Source organism: Pundamilia nyererei, unplaced genomic scaffold, assembly GCF_000239375.1.
Source record: "Pundamilia nyererei isolate P.nyererei 1_Seehausen unplaced genomic scaffold, PunNye1.0 scaffold00008, whole genome shotgun sequence".
NCBI lineage: Eukaryota > Metazoa > Chordata > Actinopteri > Cichliformes > Cichlidae > Pundamilia > Pundamilia nyererei.
This window is the reverse complement of record NW_005187409.1, coordinates 5,827,006-5,851,245: the sequence shown is the minus strand read 5'-3', so window position 1 is coordinate 5,851,245 and position 24,240 is coordinate 5,827,006. Positions and strand designations below refer to the sequence as shown.

Below are 24,240 nucleotides of genomic sequence, written 5' to 3'. Positions count from 1 at the left end.
TTGTGTGTTGAATCGGTAGCATCCAAAAGCAAATGAAAAAGACTCTTGGTTTTAGGTGGAAATGCATGGTTTATGAAAGATCTATTTTATAGGAATTAAAATGAGATTTTCCTGTAATTTCCTCGATCCTGTAAACTCATCAAGGTTCTGCTAAATTACACAAGATGCATATTAATCAAATCGCTTTATATGGCTTGCACATTAGCTTTGAAAATGATCCATTCTCCTCTTACCTGCCTTTACTATTTATCTGTTAGAACTATATTGACTTTAATACAGTATTACGCGTGACTTTGTGGTCAAATAACTAGAAATAGCTTTTCTAATATCCAACTACTTATTTTAGACTCCGATACAGCACTCACTAGGATTTTTCATGCAGCAATTTGTAAAAGTACACATGCATTTATTACATTAGTATGGTCTTCTGTCTAAAGCTAAGACACTTCAACAAATATTACCCCAGAGGGAAAGTGGGTAATAAGTGGAGTATTTGAGCAAGTTTATGAAGTATGAGATGTTTATGTCTCTGTATATTAATGGAATCATGAGCAATTGCCTCACTATTCGAATGAATCACATATGAATCACTACTGTCAACATGGTGAATACATTATAGAGAACAGCTGGGGAAGGAGATGTGCTGCATGCATTTATAAAAATGCATGTGTACAGATGTGTGAAAACTGTTTTTTTAAACGTACAAAAATGTCTTGTTATAACTTCACAATCTTGCCATGAACAGAAGGCCATCACCACAATGTCGCCCATTTTGTTTAATACCTAACACAAGCGTTCACAATCACACTCACACTGACACCCAGGCCCCAAACCTGTCAGCCCAGATGCTGGGGAGACACCAGGGACTCTTGTCTCACTTACAACAATGACACAATGGCTTTATTGCATGTAGGTGTATACAAAGAAATCTATTTTTCAGTGTTCGTTGGATCTTATATGCTGCATAGGAAAAAGAAAAAACGGTCTCACATTTTGACAGAAAACTGAAAATCAACAGAGTGAAGATCTACACCAGTCCTGTCCGAAATATACGATGGAGGGTTATATCCAGAAAATAAAATCTGATTCACTTGGATTCACTGGGACCCACAATAGCCTTGTTCATGCTGTCTTGTCATATATGGCGAAATAATTTCAGCAGCATCTCTGGTATGCTGCTTGTGTTTCATCGCTGACCCTGATGAAAAAACCCAGAGTTTTTTTGTTTTGTTTTGGTTTTTTTCTACACTGTCTTAAGGACGTTTCTTTTTCCATCTGGAACTTGTTTGAGCAACTATTAAAATGTATATGCATGAGGAAGGAGTTGTGTATCCCTGTGTTTAAAAAGGCTTGTTTTATGGAAAACAGAAGTGGGCAGTAAGCCATGGAGTGACAGCTGTCTTGTGAATCATTAAAATACAATTTGGCAACACAGTTAAAACTTCAGAGGAATAATTCCCATTATGTTGTACAGCTTAACACTGGACAACAGTTAAAAAAAATTAACCTTACAAAATACATTTTAAGTAGCAAACACACTATTGTGCAAATTACATCCTTTTTATTTTATTCTGCTTTCCCATGACAGAATCACTGCTTGTGTTTTTCTTTTTTTTTTTAATGAAACCAATTCACTTGCATATTTTAAAATGACTGAGATGGTGTTTGGTTTAATCTGTATAAAGAAAACTGTCAAATATAACACACTAAGAATGAGTACGTAGCGAAATATTGGATTTTTTTTTGCTTGCTTAAAGAATGAACTCACAAAAACAACATGCATAGCTAGTTGTTTTTGTTTTTTTGTACAAAAATGGCCGCTGGTTTAGTGTTTGCAAAGCTGTGTTGTTACAATTACAATCACAGCTGTAATCTCAGTAAATAATTGTACTGTTTTAAAACACAGATGGCCACTTGTAAATTATGCTGTCAGCCTCACAAAGCACAAACAATAATAAAAATGAAAAACATAAAAGAAAGGATTTGCCTGCTGTCAGATCTAGCAAAAATATACTACTCACTGGATTCAGGGTCTGAGTTTCCATCTCCCTCGGTCCGGCTGTTAGGTGATGTTTGCTCATAGTACTCCTCTTGTGGGAAGCTAAGGGGAAGAGGCTGGGTGGTACTGGCAGTGATGCTAGGCTCCGGGTCTCCAAGCCCGCTGTCACTGCAACTCTCCTGGGAACCGTCTGGAAGATGGAACGTCACACGGCGCTGGGTCTGAGGCACACCAGAAGATAAGAAATGTTTATATGAGAAACGCTTCTGTCCTGTTAATATGAACATCATGATCATCATACTACTACTACTACTAATAATAATAATACAGAAACCTACATTATTATAGTGACTGTAAGCAGTTTAAGAGGTAAGGGGTGAACTTTTTTTTTTAATTTGTAGTTACTCTCATACTAAAGACAGACCTAGACAGCAGATCTTTTAAGTCCATCCTGGATCAGACTTGCTCCACATTCCTCAGCGACAAACACCCTGTCACCATTTTATGGTTCTCCTCTCACTCATCACAGCTTAACACAAACAGCCCTTGTTATTAGACCCAGTCGTCTGGCTCAAACAATCTGGCCTTTGTCAAAGCGTCTCAGGTCCTTACGCTTCCTCATTCTCCCCGGTCCCGCATTTTGACGACAACAGCTCACTCTTTACTTAAATCGCATAAATCCCAGACCCTGACATGTGCTGCTGTTAGGAGATAACCTATATGGTTTGTTTCACCTGTGAGTGGTCATAAACAATGGGCTGATTGCTGAATGAATAAAACCCACTGTATCGGTCCAGGTTTTGAAATATCCACCTCTAAGATTTTTACCTTCACCCCATTGCAAGGATGAATGAAATCTCAGTTTTTGTTTTGACTATAGAGAGACTACAGCGTTGAGAAATTACATTGAAATATTGGCAGCAATGCTTCATTCTAGAAGTAGTGTTAAAGGTACTCTTTATAATCCATAGAACAGAGTGAACTGTTTTCTTTTTTTAAAGACTGTTTTATTCAGCAGTGAGGAGTTCCTATGAATACTTCAAAGTGAGATCTGTCTGGAAAAACAAGGACATTTCTTCTACAGAAAAACACTGTTTAATCTTTTAAAATATATCAAAGCTTTGAGCACCACAATCAAAATTCTTCTCACAGCCATTGTGCTGGGGTGAGGGCAGAAATCTCAAAACTATGTGTATGGTGTTAACCGCAACACTTACTTGAGATTTTTTTTTTCTTTTTTGACTGAAGGGGCAAACAGAATAAAAGGCTTTAGTGATTCACTAAACCAGTGTTATCATCAATTGAAACTGTGATTGTTGAGTCCTGTTTCTTCCATTTCTATTTCTTCTATACAAATACAGACCAGACCATTTTATATCAAGATGTTGATTCAATTAACCTTAACATGTAAGTAGGGTAAGGCTCATGGGTGAGCTTGGTGTTTAACTAATTATCATTTACACTGTAGGCTTTAGGTCATAGATATTTTACAGTATCAGAGACTAGTTTGTTCCAGTACCAGTAAAATTACACAATACTCAGTAGCCATGTTTTTCCAACTATCGAAAAAACAAACAAACACATCACTACTTAGACATAAAATCTTTTATTATAAAGTAATTTAAAGACACCAACAAGGTGGTGACAAACTTGTTACTTAAAACGTTAACATGATACTTTGTTTATAAGACGAAAAGACTGAATGAAATGGTTGGAAAGGTAACCTGCTAATGGTACGATGAAGTCGATCATTAGCTCCAATATGTTAGCTCATTCATTCATTTATTTATCTTTTTAGCCATTGCAAACATTATAGCCTATGGGACATAACTGATATCATAATGCCAATTCCAAATAAAAAGGTAGTGTGTATTTTATATAAACAGTATAAAAGATGGCCTTAGCTACAGTGACACTGCCCGCTGGTTTCTGAAGAAGTAAATTGTTGAATGACGCATCAATTAAAAGTCGTTAGCTAACATGCAGTTTCATATCGTAGACAATTATCTATTTTGAAACATAGTAAAGAGTAAGCAAAACACGTACTGTTAGAAAGAGCAGTTTGTGAATTTTACATGATTGCTGGTAGAATAACAGTAGCAGTGGCTACATTGACTCCAGACACGCTCACAAAAGTATGGGTTTGACTATCGTGTAGATATACGTGTCCAGAAGAGGGACGCACCGAACACTTTTGCATTTTAAGCTTAACATTATGCTGAAACTGCAGAAAGGTTGGGTTGCGAGTTACAGTGCAAACTACAATCAGGAGGAACTTTTAACAGTCCTGTTGTGATTCCCCAAACACTCCTCATCTCTAAGTATGCGTACAGACATTAAGCACATAACACAGTGTTTAACAAATGAAAACACAAATAGAAATCTGAAATCAGTGAAAAATGTGTTTGAAATTATATTGTTATTTATTAAGCAAATACCAAACTGAATTTGTGTTTTTATTCACAGATTTGAGCCGGCACACAGGACTTCTGTGAGACGTCAGAAATTAATCAAGCATAACAATCAACAATTAAAACTAATTTTTCTGTTCAGGAATGCAAGTAAATAATTTTAATTTGGCACCTTAATCAAATAATAATAATAATAATGTCCTTTACTTTTTTTCAGCTGTTTTATAAAACAGCAAATTTGAAAATTCATGGATTACAACAGTTATTATATTTTTGCATTTTAAAATGTTTGGATTAAATAACTTGTGTGTACTGGTAGATTAAGCATTACAGAAAAATAAACAATGATTTTTGGTAATTACCAACACTGTTAATTTAGGTCAGCTGTGGCATAAACCTTACACTGGGTGGTCTAATAAATGTGTTAAGCACTGTATTACACATTATGAACATATACTGGATGGGATTTAATATTAAGTATAAAATGAATAAACACACTGAGCACTTGTGAACATTATTTTACATGTGAAACTTTATATTCAGACATGTGCTGTATTTTAAAATTGAAACTTCCATCACTTTAATAATATATAGCCTTTTGAAATCAGATTATTCCTTCTGAGACACCATGTATAACAAAGATTTACAATAATTCGTTTTTATTCAGTGTGACCTAAAATGAGTGATTGAGGCCATGAAGTCAGCAGAAAAGTGTTTGTCAAGGTCAAAACAGAAACCTGTTTTTTCTACAGACCTCTATAGCCCCAGAATTCTTTGTGCACCACAGCTGTTGTCATCTTAAAATACAGGTTTAAGGTACGGTATTTCAGCATAACAATGCAAAATACTTCCATCCCCGACTTCTACTGTCTTTCGTAACAATAAGTCAGGCCAGCGGCACTGGCCGCCATCTTCCATGCAAAGTTTTTTTTCTGTGGTTCATATAGTTCAGCATATAGCATATAAGAGTAGACATGAACACATGTTTATGTTCAAGATGTATGCTGTCCCCATCGGTTTCTGAACAATAGCAGCATATGTACCTTTGTTTTCTTTGATTTTTTTTTTATCTGTGACACTTAAACAAAAATAGTTTTTGTTTTTTTAGAATTTTGGTATTGAAAAGTAGCACAGGTATTGGTTCTGGTCACATCCCCCTAAGGCAAGGGTGTCTAACATAAGGCCCTTAGTGTTACAGCTTTTCTGATTGATATAGACCCCCACCATCCATTGCCACCCATACTACAACGAAGCACACGGACATTTTCTGTTAACTATTGAAAACTATATAGTCTAAATTCATAATTACAGGCACAATGATCAATGTCTTCTGTAATGTTACATGTTTATTGTGTTTCACTGGTGTGACCCACTTCACATCGAAGTGGGCTGTATGCGGCCCATGATGTAAAATGTGTTTCACATCCCTGCTCTAAGGACACCACCAATGACAAAGACAGAATATTAACACCAAGGAAGGAGTGACAGCAACACTTACTCATAGACGAATGAGTATAGTGAGATGACATTTCCAAGGGAAATCCATGCCTAAATGTTTTTCATGACTTGTTGGGCATATCTAGTGTTTATCTTCTTTTACAGTAACTCCATAGTGTATCCATCTTTAAACTGAATAACTGAGACAGTGACCTTATATTGGCAAAATGTTTTGGGTGTCTCAGGCCTATTAAATATGGCGTTATTTTTGTGCCACTATTCTGAGCGATGTGTTGCTCGCGCTCTCAACATTTCTGCCCGTGCGCGCTCAACTCTTTCTCTACACCGTTATATTTGTGCCACAAAACCGGCCAATCACAGATTTGGATGCAAAAAAATCTGATTGGCTGTTCTGGTCTCCAATCAGCTCGAAATGACAAAATGCAATATCCCAGAATCCATTTTGTCCAAAATTCAAACGAGGCAGTGGCTGAGGAACTCAGAGTGGCGGAGTTTGAAATATTACTCTGTCTGGGTCACAAAATAAACTTTTAAGATATTTTCATGCAAGAATGTTGCTGTGTAAACTTCAAATATCTGCTCGATTTACCGAGACATCACATATTTGCATAACTGCTCTAATGTTTTCGGAGATGCCTGTTACCCACCAGCTGGTCACTCGGATTAAACATAATATATAAGGCTGAACTGACAAAAAATCACCGACTACACCACCAGGTATTATAGAAAAAACCATAAAGCCTTTGAACTAAAACAAACGCTGTTGTAACAGTGATGTACACTGTCTTGTTGGTATATATGTAGGATTTGTATAACCTTCATGTTTCCAAACCGATATCATGAGCAGCAGCTTTTACAGCTGTGGCTCCAGCAAACACCAGCTGATACTAGAAAGTAATATTAAATAAATTCTAACAACAGCTGATCAAGCTTGAACATGCTGTTGTTGTTTCTCCTCAAAATACAACACTTGCACCTGCAAACTTTTTTTTACGTGCGCTCACAATAGTGGCACAAAATAATTAATTTACTTTTCCTATATAGGGTATCTGTAAGGCTTGTAATTGACACTTGTGCAGTACAGGTCCTGTGGTATATGGGATGTGTATTAACAGGTTGAAATACTGTATGTCCTAGTTTTCCTTCTCACCCAATTTAGACACAAAAGAAGTGGAAACGTGTGTGGAGGCTGAGACTTTGATTTGTAAAGTCTTGGGGATCACAGGAGTGTGGGCATTTTCTTCTCAACAGTACAGGCCTCTTTGATTTCTCTGGAGGTTTACAGAAGTTTATGTTGTGACCTTTCTTTGGAGCTAACAAAGAAATACACTCTGTACAGTATCTCCGTTAACATGTTTGCTAATCTAACAGAAAGCAAACTACATGGTTACAGTCCTTTATATTGTGGGCAATCTTTAGACTCCACAGACTTTTATATTTTTACTTTCATAAAAAAATTGTTTCCTTTACAAAGACAAAATCAGAAATGAGGATATCTGAGTTTGATGCAGCCATGGTGAAACACAGTGCAGTCTCTGTAATATAGACTGCAGCTTGAATTTATGTCTACACATGATTCCCTCAGTAACATCATACTGCATCACGCTGTATAGAGGCATAAAACGTATAAAATATAATTACGCCCTCAGCTTCGGTTATTGCGGTGAATTTTATTCATCCCATTATTCAAACTGATAAGATTTTTTTTTTCCGAGAGCAAATACAACTGGCACAAATGACTATCTTGATTTTCCATTGCTATAGCAACAAAAGCAATATGCATGTCCTGAATTAAAAACATCATTAACACTTGCGCCTTTAAGCTCAGGAGAAGCTGTGCACACATATTTTTCCATAGTCACCACAGTGTATAGATAAAGCAGTTGTTGTTGTTTGATAAGTCTAAATAAGGCAAAGGAAACAGAGGAGAGATGGAGAGCGAACTAAAGTCTGGCTCTAAAGAAGGACAAGCTGCCAAAAACAAAGTGCACCAAAAAGCTTCATTTAAAAATTATTAGAGTGGGCTGCCTAACCTAAATCCTCACAATTAGCACCCTGAAAGCACAAACTGAGTGGTTTCAATACTGTGATGTTCAAGCAGTTTGTTAAATACTCTTTTTTTTCTCTTTCTTGATTCATCTGGAACCCGAGGCCTCAAATCCTGCTCTCCGTTTGTGCGAGTTTGTGTGAGAGTTTGAGTGTGCGTATGCCCTTAAAAAGACAGACGAGAAATAAGAAGAAAAAGACAGAAAAAGGGGGCATGCAGTCAAAGAAACAAACAGCCAAACACACATAGCCGTCAACTATTGTCTGACATAAAAACTCTGAAACAAAAGCGTTTTGTTGGAGGAATAATGTATTTGTTCACATGCGCTGCATTAATTTCTCAAATACATAAAAACACAAGACGTAGTACTAAAATCAATCTTCTTTTTATTGCACATGGCGGGAGATTCTCTGGTGGTATATATTCTACAGCACATAGCCTTTTTTTTTCTCATGGTTTTATTCATTTTCTAAGACAGAGCGGAAGAAGAAATACCTTGCTGGCAAAATTATATAGTTATGTGTGCCATGTTTGCCCACGCTTTCAAGTGGTCTAAATATCTACTTGTTCTCAAACAGCGTTGGCAGCTGTTTCTCAAATTACTGGAGGATGCACGCAAATGCAATGTCCAGGTTCCAGCAAAAGAAAAAGCCCACTTACGGAAGGTTGGCAGCTTTACAAAAAAGCACGCTTTCTCTCCACATGATTCTAATTACTGAAAACTTGCTTCAACAATGGCTCCCAGAATCTATTAGAACAAACAGCTGCCCGTGACAATTAGGACATAATCATTTTGCATGAGGGAGTGTCTTCATTTTTAGACTGTTGTTTATTCAGGCTCCTTCAAGTTGATGCCAGATGTTAAGAAAAGCCTAATTCGATTTCATGGTGCCCTCGCTACAAAGTCACTCGGAGCTACAATATTAATTACAATTAAATACCATTAATAGGTCTTAAATAAATAAAAGTTTTGCTCCCAGAGGTAATGACTAATGCGAATAAAACATTAATGTCGAAAAACAAACACCACAAACAAAAACAAACATTCACCAAGGAGTCAAGGTGAGTGTTTTGCTAAGCATAATCACTTATTTAAAGAAGCTGCCAGAAATCCATAAAGCAAAGACAAGCTGCTGTAAGAGATATCAAGACCAAACAAAGCCCGTTCAGCCAGATAAAACACTGCCTTGAGAAGTATGTACACAGAGATAAACGAACAGGAGACGTGCATGCCAAGTTCTACCATATAACAAGCTCGAAAATCCAAAACCAGCCCTCTGGTAACCATCCTGGCAGGGATGAATTCACGGGTTACTGGATTATAAGTCGGCTATATTTAGATAGAGAAGAGGGGAGGCCAAGTGGTTGCCACCTTGTTCTCTGGTAGGCTGCAGCTCTATGGCTTTTATTATTACATATACTGCCCCCCCCCAACTGCCGTTCTCTCAAAATAGCAAAGAAGTCAGCGGTGCACAGAGAGGGACTTGGCTGACAACCACCTTACTGAGTGATAAACAGAGACCACTTAGGAGTGAATCAGGGGAGATTGGCTCTGCCATTTCAGATAAGGATCAGCTCGCGGGCACACCTAGACCTGCATAAATCTGTTCAGAGGAGATGGCGATTTGTCATGTCACACATGTCTTATGTAGAGTGAAAAAAAGCGGCTATACAGCAATGGCAAGATCCAAAAAGCAGTGTCCTGCATGTCCCAGTGTTGCTTGATGTGAAGGTGGTGCAACATTGGCAATAAATAAATAAAAACCAATGTGGTTTTAGGTATTTCTTTAGTCCTTTCTTTGATATTTTTTGTACATGCTGTTCCAGTTCTGCCTATTATGTGTAAGGTGATATGCTGCTGCTTGTGAGATGATGAGTTAGCAGGAACACACAAGAAGGAGGTGATTCTAGCAAGTGGGCTGAGAGATTACTGGGTGGTTTTTTTGACTGTCATCAGTCTTTGAGTCATCTGCTGTTATACACTGATAATTCTGATATTCTTTGTGTGACACTGTTATGACAATACATATAATATCTCCAGTCCTGGCAAACTGTGGTCTCATACTGAAATGTGAAATGTCACCAACATGATGACTTCAGTATGAATAAGCAACAGATGTTATTAATAATTCTGACTGTGTAGTCAAAAAACTAATGTGAGAGTTTAACACAAGCATTTTCTGCCGCTTAACATTATGCTGAAACTGCAGAAAAGTTGGGTTGCAAGTTACTGTGCAAACAGTAAGGAAGAACTTTAACAGTCCTGTTGTGATTCCCCAAACACTCCTCATCCCTCAGGATGCTTACAGACATAATACAAATCTATTAGACTACCTGTCATAAAACATGAAAACACACATCTGAAATCAGATGTGTGTTTTATATTGTTATTTATTAGGCAAATGACAAACTGAATTTGTGCTTTTATACCCATAACAGAGCCAGCACACTGGACTGCTGTGAGAAGTCAGAAATTAATCAAGCATAACAATCAACCACTAAAACTAATTTTTCTGTTCAGGAAGCCAAGTAAATAATTGTGATTTGGCACCTTAATCAAATAATAATAATAATGTGCTTTACTTTTTTCAGCTGTTTTATAAAACAGCAAATTTGAAAATTCATGGATTACAACAGTTATTATATTTTTGCATTTAAAAATATTTTGATGATAGATTTACCATTACATTGTATTGTTATTACCAATAGTCTTAATTTAGGTCCACTGTGGCATAAACCTTACAGTGAAACATTATGAACATATACTGGATGGGATTTAGTGATAAATGAATAAACATTTCACTCTGTCATGTATCCAACAAACAACTTTTAAAGTAATAAGACGATGCTTTTCAATACTTATGACATTATACTGTTGTTAACATGAAATTTGACAACATATTTCAGCTATTTATGGAGCCTGATGGGGACACTGGTGGACAAAATATTACTGCATGGCAACAAGTTAGTTATTTGTGATGACAAGATCAATAACTTGTGGCTAAGAGGCAGTTAGGAATACAGATATGATAACTAAATTGTTGCCATGTGTTATTAATGCCTGGCCACAAGATACAGAATCTGTTGTTTACTGACAGCATCAAGCGAGCTCTTTAGGGAAATTATCACACATGAAGCATCTATAAATTTGATTTAATTTTGTTTTATTTTAACCTTGGGATGAGTTATAATAATATCCTGCATTATCAGCAGTGGGAGGGGCCCTGAACCAGCTCTCGCTCTCTCAGTCCTGTTACATGTCTGTTGTTTTCTTCTGTGTAAGGAATTATATAATTGAGGAAAACTGAGTAGCGGCTAAGAAATCAAAATACGTGACATGACGGATGTGTTGATAACCTGTGTTCTGTTTAAACACAGCCTGGCACCTAAAAACAACAACCTGCTCTGAAGCAACAGCAAAAATAGTTTGTAATTTTGTTGTTTATGCTATTTTTATACACGTATAGATCTTGAGAGGGCAAAAATTACAAGCATCTGACTTGATGGTTGAGCCCAGACGTGAACAAAGCTCTATGCGCTTCAGGCAACAATTAAAAGATCAGACACCTTGCAGCTTTCTGATCTTGTTTATCTCATATTCAAAGTCATGGACACTTTATAATGAAGTTGTGGCCACGATTTAATATCTAATTCCCATGTCTTATTAACTCGTGAATACTATTTAATTATCTCATTCACATGTCTTATTATGGACACAAGTTATTGGTCGTTTGGTCACACGTTACCATGTGGCCAGGAGGGCTTTATAGCTCTAACTCTCGTTAGTCGTATTTATACTAGAATATGATTATAACAAACGGAAAAGGCCATCACAATAAGAAGATTTGCCATTTCTGTTAGCTATTTCCAGAATTTTTAGAATCAAATCCAGCAATGGACTTTCATCTGTGTTTTTTGTTTAAGATTCAACCAACGGCATAAGCAGAACTGTTTATTATTTGCTATTTTTAGTGAGGAACGACATGTTTTTTAAGCAAAACAAAAAATGTGTTACACTCGAGACAAAAAGCATTTAAAGTCTGAAACTAGCGCTCAATTGCATGTAACCATATTTAAACCATACAGTGTTAATATAATGGCACACCTGTGCAGTTAAAAAATAATATTGTGGAGGAATGTGCATCTGACAGTGAGCGTCAAACATTCGTTAGTGAGATGTGTTTGACTCTAATTGCACAGAGTAAATAATTATTGTGTTGAAAAAGACAACAGTTCTTGACATCTGTAATGTTCACCCAAGTATTAACATTAGCTGACAGTGTTAATTTGTTTGCTGTAAAATATAATAGCAGTCCAAACAAGTGCTTTATCAGGCAACATTCATGCTGATAGATGTGAACATGCAAGAGAGAGCAGAAAAAATGTTTAGCACTCACATTCACAGAGGTGATCTTCCCCAATTGACAGGCCTCCTGCAAGGAAAGATGACAGATTTTTACATCGCTGTCTGACTGTAACTATAGAGAATTTACAATTGAAATTGATATTTGAACTCAGCAAAGGAAAGTGCACGGGGAACTTTCCGGTGTTCTTAGAGTCAATCAGAGTTCACAATCGAGAACCATGTAGATTTGAGAGTTTTTTAAAGTAGGAATTGAGAATAAGGATACATATTGATTTCTTGCTCGGATACAAACTTTGTGCAGTGCACTTCCGTGCCCAGTTGGCTCGCCAGCAAACCAGGCTGCAGAGTACACACCCGCTCCCCAGAAAAGTAAAGAATAGGGCAAACCTGACATCCTGACAACAGAAGCCCTACATCTGACACTTTGATAAAGATGTTTTCTCGACATGTCAGGGAGGAAAGTGAACAGAATATCAAATGAAGCATCAAAAATTAACAATAAACAGCGACAAGCTTCTAAATTGGGAACAAAAGACACCCGCAAGCCTGCAAAATAGCATCCTCTCTCTGGGGACTTAGATAACTCACAGAGAGATAAGAGTATTTAATTTTTAATCACCAATTTTGTTTTCTTTGTACTGTGTATAATAATCTGAATACGTGACTTTATTTGCAAAGAAAATAGAAGAAATGTGGCAGTGAAGTGCCACTTAGACAGGGGAGAAGCTGAGAGGACTACTGGGGTGGAACGGTAAAACAATGAACAGGAAACAAGTTCATGTCAACAGATTATCCCTCCGTAATTATTCGCCAAGGGATGCTGTTACTGACTGAGCGATAGAGGAGTACGCCCCAAGATATTCACTAAAAACAAAATGGTTCTTTGTGGTGGCCAGTTAAATTAAAAAGAAAAAAATAAGAATCCATAAAGGGTTTTAGTATCTTTCAACTCATTGTTATAGTTTTACAGCCCATACAGTTACGGTTTGGCTCCATCTCACCTCTCATCATCATCCACTGTGCCCAGAACACCCTACTGTTGCATTTATAGCACAAAAGCTCTGATAAAGCCAACACTAAAAGGCAGACAAGCAAAGCTAGCAGTTAGCTGATAAGCATATCATTTAGCAGTGTTTCCCTCAAAAGCTGGAGTCTAAATATATGGAGTTAACATATTGGCTTTAGAGTATGATGTGCATACAGAAAATGATGACTTTTAAAAAATCTTTTGTAGGCAGCAACAACCTTATGTTGCATAAACTGTTTATGAAAGTTCATTTGCAATATTATTGATCATATATTCCCCAGCATGGACAACAGTGACACAAACCTAAACATGCCTGAAAGTAACACAACATGATGGCCTCTGATGACAATTTAGTACCTAGAAAAGAAGCCACTTCAATACTATTGAAGTGGTTTGGCTACAAGAAGTCAGACCTCTGAGCACAATACAAAAGAATACTTTTCTCGAGAAAAACAGAAACGACAAGCTTCACAACTCGAATCAAAAACAGACCATCCAGTACAACCAGTGTAAGAAGGCCTACAAGGAGCAGGTACTAACAACTGGTAGTGTGTAACCCATTAGTAAACAAATGACTCAACTGAGAAAATTTTAAATGTAAAACCTTGCCTAGGCCTTACTTTTGTGCTTACACTTGACTTATGCTGTGTCACTGGATGTATTGCTGTTTCACTACAATTGCACTATAATGCTGCTGCTGGCACCTTGTGGCAATAGATTTAAACAAATGAATTAGGAGGTATGTCATCAATGCCAATTGCTTAGTGGAAAAGAAGGATGGGAAATGTCCCTTCGTTTTGTTTTCGCTCATAAATCCTGCTGCCTGCGAGGATTTTTACATTGTGTCGTCTTAGGTATTATTGCAAATGGGGCAGATTTCAAAGCCACCTTCCATTTCTTTTATTTCTATGTTTTTTTTCTCCATATCTAAATTTTCTGCAAGGCAAAAATATGATTAAGATCTTTCTAACACAGTCACGATACTTGCTTGGCATATGAATCACTGTAATTACTATGAAATCAGCAGCACATCAATTTCAAAAGTATCCTGTTCAAGAACTGCAACTGTAGATGCACTCTTAACAATCTCTTCTACATATGGAGACAATGTCACTCATATCAAAGTAGATTACATAAGCTTGTAATTAGAATTAACACTCCACTTATCATTTCATCATCACATTATGCCCTAAATATCTACTAAGCACTCATAATCAGATTATAAGGAATACAAAAATATTATAAAGGCATATATCGGTGTCTTTCTTTAAATGTACCTTTCCTGTTTACGCAAATGAGAAGTACATGTTTATTTTATTATTTATGTATTTTGTCTGCACATTTGAGACTAACAACACCAGTCAAGTCTGTCTGAAGATTTACTCATTTGCATCTAATGACTGGTCATTTAAAGCAGAATTTTACTTAGGGCTGCCACCGGGCAGTTGTTTCTTCTTCAAGTAATGTTTTATTCAACATCTTGTGACACATACTTCAAGTTAGAGACCTTGCCAACCAATTAAATATATGATAATGCACATAAGGGACCTGAGAAAGTGACCTGTGGTTGTTTCATATTTAGATGACATTCAAAGCAGTAGTTGTACATCTGACTGTCAGAGACCATAAATGTATGAGTTTTCTCTTTTTTCTCTCCTCAGTATGGATTGGTCAGTGACCCTCTCTCTGGATTTACGCCTCTCAAACTAGCAGTTTCAAAGCACTCCTATGCAAGCCTGGGAGAGAGTTATGCTTAAGATAAGTGCATTTGTTGGTGAACCACATCAAAGTACAGAGGGATGTCTTAGCGAGCAAAGGCAGTGGAGCTCAAACCTCGCCTTTGATCACCCCAGGCACTCTGATCATTAAAATATTGGATAAATAATTGATTAAAAACCCCAGACCTTATTGTGCTCTGTTTCTGTATCCAAATGTATCCTAATTTTGAGACACTGTGGGTACACTGTACATAGGAATAAAAGGGACATATAGGACATATTGTTGCTTTGGAGGGCATGTTTTGCTAAATATTTGCTAGTAATGAGACTTGATAGTGAACTGACTAGAGGACTGAGTTACTGACTGAGTTCCAGTATGAACTGAAGGCAGGTTGAAGTCCTATGACAAACCTTCTTCACAAGCAATGGTCTGAGCTCTGGTGTGCCAAGCTGCTACAGTGGTAGAGAAACCGAGAAAAAACAAATCAAAAGTCACAGACAGAAGACCGAAATGAGTGCATTCCAGCTGAGCGTAGGTTACAGGAGGGTAGCTAATATTCCATCTACAGTGGAAACTGTGCACGCAGTATGCAAGACAAGCGCAACATGAACACTATGTGTATATTAGGGATATTAAAAAGGCTATTTTCCTTCATCTTACACTTATATATGGGCCAGTATTGAAGTCTCCCTAAGTACATATACATTTGCATATTGAGTATAAAAAATGAGTCCAAGGTAATCAAAATTTATTCCTGTTCCAACTTATAATACTTGGCCTGTGGCGAAGTACAAATTCTGGACCCCATGCAGAGTCTCACTGGGCCCACTTATCCATTGAATAAATCCATTACCACGTTTGTATGAGTAACTAAATCAACATGTGTATGCCTGTTCAACCGTAGTGGTTCATGATCACGATGATATTTTTTCTAAACATATTCTGATTACTGCACGTGTTCTTCACTGTCAGGTTTCACCTCATTATTCCTGTTATTTTAACATATTTATTGGACTCTTTGCATGAGACAAAGGTGCAAAGTGATCAGTCTAAAGAATGGTTGCCTTACATTTTCTAATGAGATAACATGAAAGGCCTTACAGAGATCGTGTTTTATGTGCAGAGATAAGGTAGCATATTAAAACTAAACCCAAGTACAACTAATTGATCTACAAAACTAATTAAATCAAGTGTTTGAACTGATAAGTCAATACCTACAATTGCGCCCATGCTGACTGGTCTTTATTAGTTGAATGGCTGAAAAATAGAAATTTTGCAATGCTGCTACAGGTGGGGGAGGGGGGGGGGTGAGCTTCAAGCGGTGCCTACAGGAACTTTTTTTTTTTCCAATTGCATTGTCTTTCAGCTATGGAGGTTGCCCCTGGGTAGCTATTGACAATCATAAGGTACTCCAAAGCTATGCTGTCTTTTTGACACTAAAGGGGAACATGATTTACAAGATCATGTTGTGCAAAATAAGATTTAAAATGAACACCTAAGACCATAAACCATAGATCACAAACTCATTTAGGAACTGGTTACTGAGATCATCTAACAGGAGAACAGTAACCTTATTTTTTCAAAGACTTCACAATCAATCAAATTTTTGTTTTGTTGAGCTGTCCACTACCGGCCAGAGGAAAGAATGCAGGTGTAAAACACTTGGCTTCAATTTTGAACTCTTGAAAGGTGCATCTATCTTTTTTTAACTTCAATAAAATTTTTAGGTGTTCAGAACACCCCAGACTTGTATTTTACTTACAGATACGTTTGTAGTCCAAAGGACATTACAAACAGAGACTTATTTGTAAACATATGTCACCAGAGAAGGACAACAAACATTCATATTAAATTACACCACACTCTAATGACATTTAGTAGCCACAATGGGGTCCAATTTTAACTTCATCAAGCTCTAAACACATTCGAGTGCACTTTAAAACCACAGAAACACAGCTGGGAGCCAAAAATAGTTAAATTACCACATATCACAAACATATAACACATTTATAATCCAGTAATTTCCACAGGCATCCATTAACACAATGGCAATCAAATCACTGACTCCTGTTATTCCATCATTTTTGTGACTTTTTCTTGATCTCTGTTAACATCATGGCACAAAGGTCCATGCTCAATTATGACCGCTCTAATATGTCAGCAATTAAGATATAAGTATCACAATAATAAGCTTTGCTGAGTAAGTTCCATTAGCAATAACTTCAAAGTAAAAGAAAAAAAAACTTCCTCACTGCAGTTTGTGAAAACATTTTTAAAGAGCATATGATGTGATAACTTCAAGCTACAGTGAAAGCCTTAAAACCCCTCATCCCTGGGGTCCTCATGCTCCTAATAGTTTAACACTAATGAGATCTGCTGCTCCCATCTTTACAGCCTCCCACATAACAGTTTATTTCATAGTGTAAATACCTTTGAAGGTAGGGAGAAGCACAGAGCAAGCCAGAGAGACGAGAACCTTTCTAGTTGGCCACGGTCTCTTAACTTGTATATTTCACATTTGTTTTGACTGCATCTTAGGGTTCCTTGGTGAAACTCGGGTCTTCTGCAATTCAGTTAGTCTTACTGCATGAAGTCTGTGAAAACAATGGTCAGGCAGCACTTTGACAAGATTAGAGTATTTGAAAAAAACGTGCCGTGGTCTATTACTTGAGCTCTTTGGAGACGGTGGGAGAAAAGCACATGGCCCGCTATCAGCTGCTTTCCCAGAGGAAGAGATGGATGTGTCCGAATTTATCAAAAGGAGCAAATTGTCAACTGTCAGGTAGCCTCAAAACAATGAGACACATGCATACATATGCACACATAACTATTCACCACGGAAAACTTGGATGTGCATGCCATCTGCTAATGCGCGCAGACTCGAGAGACATGGATGTCTCAGCCAAGACAAAGTGAGCAGAGTTCAAGTTTACATCTCTTATATATCTGGCAAACACAGCATGCCTTAGACAGCATAATAAAACGGTTGCAAAACAAAACACCTCCTCATCGAAAGAGGCTAATAAAGTCTTCAATATACTTAAGTGTAGCCTTAGATAAATAGAATAACCATTTCCCTCTGCACTGGTGTTCAGTTGTCCAAAGTGTATTGATGTACTTATTGACATTCATTAAAGGGAAACCCTTTCAGCAAACCACAGAGAGCGGTGTAAATCCTGTAAACTTCTTGAGTGTGCATAAGGAGCAACATTTCTTTAACACAATTACTAAACAGCAATAATGTCACCGTATGTTCGAACCAGTTTTGATTTACAAGTGGACACCATGTTGCCTTTTAATCAGCTTATTATTATTAAGTGGTCTGTATATGTTATATGTGTGTGTTTCCCCTGGACAATCCCCCTTCCTGCTTCACTCTTAGCGAGGTATTGATCCTCCCAGTGTACCAGCCCCTCCTGATTTCATTAAGCTAGCTGCTGTTAATTACTCCACACTCTAACCTTTTGCTGTTTCATTTGGGCCAACAAATTGGGTGAATTAAAAAAAGGTGATGTGGGAAGAGGAAAAGAGAGAAAGGAGGGGGAAAAGCTCCTTGGCAGCTATGCTGGTGGACCCCCTCCCTTTCTGTGGCGTTTGTGTCAGAATCCCAAGCGGCATAATAATTAAAAAAGTTCATCAATGTTCTCTTTGCTCATCAAATTATGCAGAAGGAGGCTACTCCGGTAATTGTGGCAGAGGATTCATTTATGAAAACCATATGAGCTAGAACTAGTATGGTTGTCTTGGGAGTTGGAGAATTTTGTCCTTTTTTCACGTCTTTGGGCTCGTGTCAAAGGTAGTGTAGAGTCAAGCGGATTGGTGATTAAAACCCATTTTATTTACCAGGATCATGTGATGGTCCTAAGATTTTATTTTTCACTAAATCAAAATCCAGCACACACCAATTTGTCTTCTTAGGGAAGGTATTAAAAGAGTGCGGCATGACACATAGCTGCAAAGTTATAATTAGACTTCATTTAATACCTTATGTCATGAGATTACATGTGCGGTGCATGGCATCTAAAGCATACTTAAATCTCAGGGGATATAATTGATTAACCATATGAGGGCGGGAAACAGATGATGAGGATGATGCTCTAAATCCATGTTAAATCGATATAGCCACTTCCTACACATCAAGGGATTATTGACAGAAATTACTACCAGCCGCAATCGCTCGCGTACATCGGATCATTTCTAACTTGGTGTATTAATGTGTGAATGTGCACAAGTGAGTCAAAAACATTCCACTGCTGTGACTGCTCTAAGAAATCATCAAGCTTTAAGTGGGACAATTTTGCGACATGGATACATTACCAAGAGAGCAAGTAAAATTTATAGGATCTTTTGGAGCCATTATGAAAGATGCCCTTTTCTCAAGGTTGAGTACATTCTAGTTGAAAAGATTCTACATGATGCAGAAGGAGCCATTCAGAGAACTCCCTTTGGCTGAGATAATAACTTCATCATAATTAGCTTGTGGTGCTCAGGAGTGTTGAATTGTCGGTTGCAGTGGGATCTGCGCTGATTTATTGCTTGATTTAATTACGTATCAAAATTCAATTAGACATGCTTTCAACCAAATTCAAAGTGAGCTTTGTCAAGCTGTCCCTTGAAATCAGGTACAGCTTGAAGGACATCCTTCATAATGCAGTGACATCTAACTTAATAATTACCACTTACCAAAAATCATTCATGTGCTTAAAAGGCAAAAAAAAAATGCTATGCCAGTTTTAGAGAAAAAGAAATAAAACATTCTTACTTTGCCATTACTTTTTCCAAATTTCAACTGGCATCAAACAGCATCAAACCATGTGAAGCACACCTTGATTCAGTAGTGATGTGAAGAGGGTTGCAGGTACTTTACCAAGTGAAGATACATGACAAAATGCTCTTTGAGGTTGACTACAGTTGAGGAAGTGTCTGGCTTTCTTTACCCACATCACTCAATGCCTTCTCACCTCCTTTTGCTCCAGACTACACTAGGGAAAAAAGAGGAGCTGTTTTGAATAAGTGTCACCGCAGCCTCCAAGAGCTACATTGATCTTTACTGCTATGCAAATTTAGGATGTCATGGTGTCTATGCTAAGAAGTCAAGGAACGGAACGAATATTTCAGCCTGAGGTCTCTAACTGAAGTCGAGTCCTTTACTACTATTGTAAATACTTCCATTGACAATTCTAAGTACACCTAAGTAATAGGGTCATCTTTTGACCTCCAGAGATGCCCCCTTTTTTTAAAGTATGATTCAATAAGTTGCTAAAGATGTTACATTAGGATTTCGATCTATTGTGACTTTACTGCAAAGTTTTTGCAGTTTTTCATTGTTACAGATGCTATGAACATCCCACTTCACCTCACCATAAAAGTGTTTTATTGGGTTGTGATCTGGGGACTGTACAGACCACTGGAGTAAAGTAAAGCAATTTCCTGGAACCATCTTGAGACAATGACACATTTTCTTGCAAAAAAACTTCCTTCTTAAAAAAACAGAATTAGACAGACTGGTAAGCAGTAATGTTAGATATATTTATGGAAGCAATAATATGATGAAAGTACCAACCAAACACTGTTTTTCTGTTTTCACTCAATCTTCAATTTGGTTCCTTCCAATATCAAGTAGTTATAGCACAGAAGACATACCTTGCTCTTTCTTACAGTACCACCAACACTTGAAGTCAGGCCCTAGATATTTTTACACTGGTAAATGGCAGTGTTGTGGATTGACTTGTAGAGGGACAGAACAAGCACTGCCTAGTTTGTTTGCCCTGATTGAATAATATACATATATATATATATATATATATGTATATATATATATATATATATATATTCCACACAGCCACACTGACTGAGATAGTGTGTAAGTGAGAGAAGATACTCGTGCCCCTTGCTGATTTCCACCTTGTCTACACTTAGTTTTCCCCCTGTTTGGTGATAGCATGTCAGCTGGTGCTGTCACAATGGATGATAACAATCTTACTAATGCATAATAACATCTAGGGCTTTATATCCGCCTCGCAGTCTCTGCATTATTACAATATTATTTGCTACAAGAAAATGAAGATTTTGCTGCTGGCTAAAACACAATATGAAAGGACAGACAGGGAAAAAAAAGTTAAGTGTTTTAGCAACACTAGTCATACGACCCTAGTGTGCTATTAACTGTAATATTGTTGCGGAAAAAACTCATGTTATATGTATTGAGAGCCATTTTCTTTTACTCGCCAGTGGCAGGATTTTAAGGTTGTCATGGTCTAAAGGATTGTCAAAATTTGCCCACTTTTTAGAAACTCGGTTTTATTCACCATGTCTGCTAAAGGTTCTACAGTGATATCCAGTTCAGAGTTTTGTCCAGTGGTTTTTATACCAATTTAAAAACTGATGCAGAATTTGACAGGAATTAAGTTAAATATACTGTAAATGTTGGTGACACAAGAGCAGACGCTACATGTTTCAATGGCTAATAATTGAACTGTTCAGCCCTGTCTGCATGTCTGCCTCCATAGTGAGTCACAAGAGCTTGAGCAGCATTAGCAGTGAGGTTTATCTAATAAAGTGCACTGCCAAGGAGGAAACACGAAAAAAAGAGAATGGAAAGTCCCACTAATGTGTCATACCTTAGTTTATCAAGATCCTGTTGTAATATGAGTTGTTCACCAATTTGATCGCTCTCCTACTGAAACATTTGACAGTTTTCCTCATTGACACTTATGGAAGCATTATCCAAAGACTGTGATGTGCAAATACGTAGTGAATCACAAGCTCGAGTGTGGAGAAAAGAGCCTGAACCACTGTCATTCTCTGACGAACATGAAACACAGTTATGATACTGATTAATCATTGTCACTAAATCTATGGTACTGATCTCCTAAAAGTGGTAGATGCTTCTGTCTTAAACACACTGCCATTTGCCAAATGGTAGCTATAATGTTATTAATGTTATTGAATTGACATTCAATGTCATTCTTCACATATTACAACAGGCGTAAGGATCAGACATAGAAGCTCGTGAAACATTAGCTGACAGTGGCCTTGTTATAAATTTCAGTGAAAACCCCACAACAAGAAGTGATAATACTTTATTAATCTCTGTGAGAATAATGGCCCTCTCGCTGAAATGTTGACAGGTCTCATTTCAGAAATACGTCTTTTTTTCTATTCCAGTTATATGTAATCTGTTCCCTACACACAAATCAATTTATATCTTAAGCGATCAAATTTAGCATGAGGATAACGTTTTTGTGCAGCTAAAATTGGCTTATATCTGTGTTTATAACCAACAGTGTGGGTTCATCTCCAAGAAATTGATTCTGATTGTCTTTCTATATTCCAGAATAGTTTTTTTCCGCATTGGTAACAGGTGTGTTTTCATTATTCAGTGGTGAAAAGTGTTGTTCTTTTTTTAAAAACAAACAGCTCATATAGGTTTAATATAACCAAAAGACTGTAGTTATAATAGTCCAGTAACCGTAAAACTTAAAAGGTAAGTTCTGAGTATTGATACAGTAAGTATATTTTTTTCCATTTTTTTTTTTTTATTGGTTTGGCGCAGTTTTCATAAGCAATTGGTACATTTTCAAAACTCTTAGTACTTATATCACAACAGATCATCAAAAGTGCACCTTTTTCAAACATTTCAGCATATTTTCAATTGTGTTAGTACAATACACATAATGACAAAATATCCTTTTCACTACACAAAATAAGTGTTCCATCTAAATAAATGTTTCGTTCACAGTTACTGCCTTTCATAATGTTATCACTATAAAAATTTTGATTTGCATCTCTTATTATTTAGTTTAATACATTTGTCTGTCATTTAATTCAACTGATCTTAATGTTTAATCAGTGAATCCTTCATTATGTCCATGGATTTTCAACTTGACTGATTGTTGTCTGGTCATTTGTAAGTTACACATTGCTGCAAGAGCTTTCAATCTAGAAATACTAATTGCTAATTGTTTCCCTCTGATGATCACAATTAGTTACCATATAAGTAGAACTGTGTTTGAGACTTCGCACTGTTCAAATATGGAGCAGGATAGACTCGTAGGGAGAGGAAACCTTCATCGAAGAGGTGGTGGTGCTCCTCGACAGAGAGGTGGGCACAGACAAAGAGAAAGAGGTGGTGGTGCTCCTCGACAGAGAGGTGGTCTTCAGAGAAATGTAGGCAGAAGACAACGCATCATCATCTCTAATGAAGTCCGGGCCATCATTGTTGACCATGAGGTTAACAGAGGCTTTACCATGGCTGAGGCTACAGCCTAATTTACAAAGGTCAACTGTCAGCTCTATCATCAGAACTTTTTGCCAAGAAAACCGGTATGTCTGCTACAGCAACTTCACTTCTAAAATATAGTACTCTATTGTATAGATGAACAACATGTAATTGTCAGTTTACAGTAATGTAATTTGTAATACTTCAATATTGACAGTATATGATTGTCCTCAGAATTAACAGGAGACAACCTGGTGGTGGTCGCCCACGTGTTTTGACTGACCAGCAGGAGTTGGCTGTGGTGGAAATGGTCAGGGCAAGGAATGACACACGGCTGTCTGAAATCAAACAGGCTATTGAGAACAGCAATGACACCTTTGCCAATGTGCCATCAATTAGCCTTCCAACGATTGCCCGGCTTTTGAAGAAGCACCAGGTTTCCATGAAACAAATTTACTTGGTTCCTTTTGAGAGGAACAATGTCCGGGTGAAACAATTGCGTTCAGAATATATTCAGGTACAACACTAAACTGGCATGCAATTACTGAAACAGTACTGACAACTATTAGTTGTAAAAAAAACTAACTAAATTATCATTTTAGAGGGTGATGGAGCTGGACGCTGCTGTGAATCATCACAAGTATATTTTTGTTGATGAGGCCGGTTTCAATCTGGCAAAAACTAGACGCAGAGGACGTAACCTTATTGGACAAAGGGCTACCATCCAAGTCCCTGGACAACGTGGGGGAAACATCTCAATGGGTGCAGCTATATCTGAAGATGGTGTGGTTGTGGCTGTAGACCAGTTCTAGGGTCATACAACACTGAACACCTGATAGTTTTTTTAAAATGAACTGGAGCAGGCCTGTCAGGGAGAAGACATCGTCTATGTTGTTGTGTGGGACAATGTCAGCTTCCACCATGCACAGCTGGTTCAGGAATGGTTTCTCGCTTCATGACCCTCTATCTTCCACCATATTCCCCTATCCTCA

General features: G+C 37.3%; 1 protein-coding gene across 2 annotated transcripts in view; it reads right to left on the bottom strand.

Moving 5' to 3' along the window:
• The window catches only part of pcdh11 (protocadherin 11), a 133,213-nt gene that overhangs the window by 44,450 nt on the left and 64,523 nt on the right, over positions 1-24,240 (bottom strand). For both annotated transcript variants that reach the window (XM_005723119.2, XM_005723120.2), the window contains exons 5-6: positions 12,313-12,348; positions 2,022-2,220 (exon numbers count right to left, since the gene is read on the bottom strand). In XM_005723119.2, coding sequence (XP_005723176.1) covers positions 2,022-2,220; positions 12,313-12,348 — 235 coding nt within the window. The remainder of the gene's footprint in view (positions 1-2,021; positions 2,221-12,312; positions 12,349-24,240) is intronic.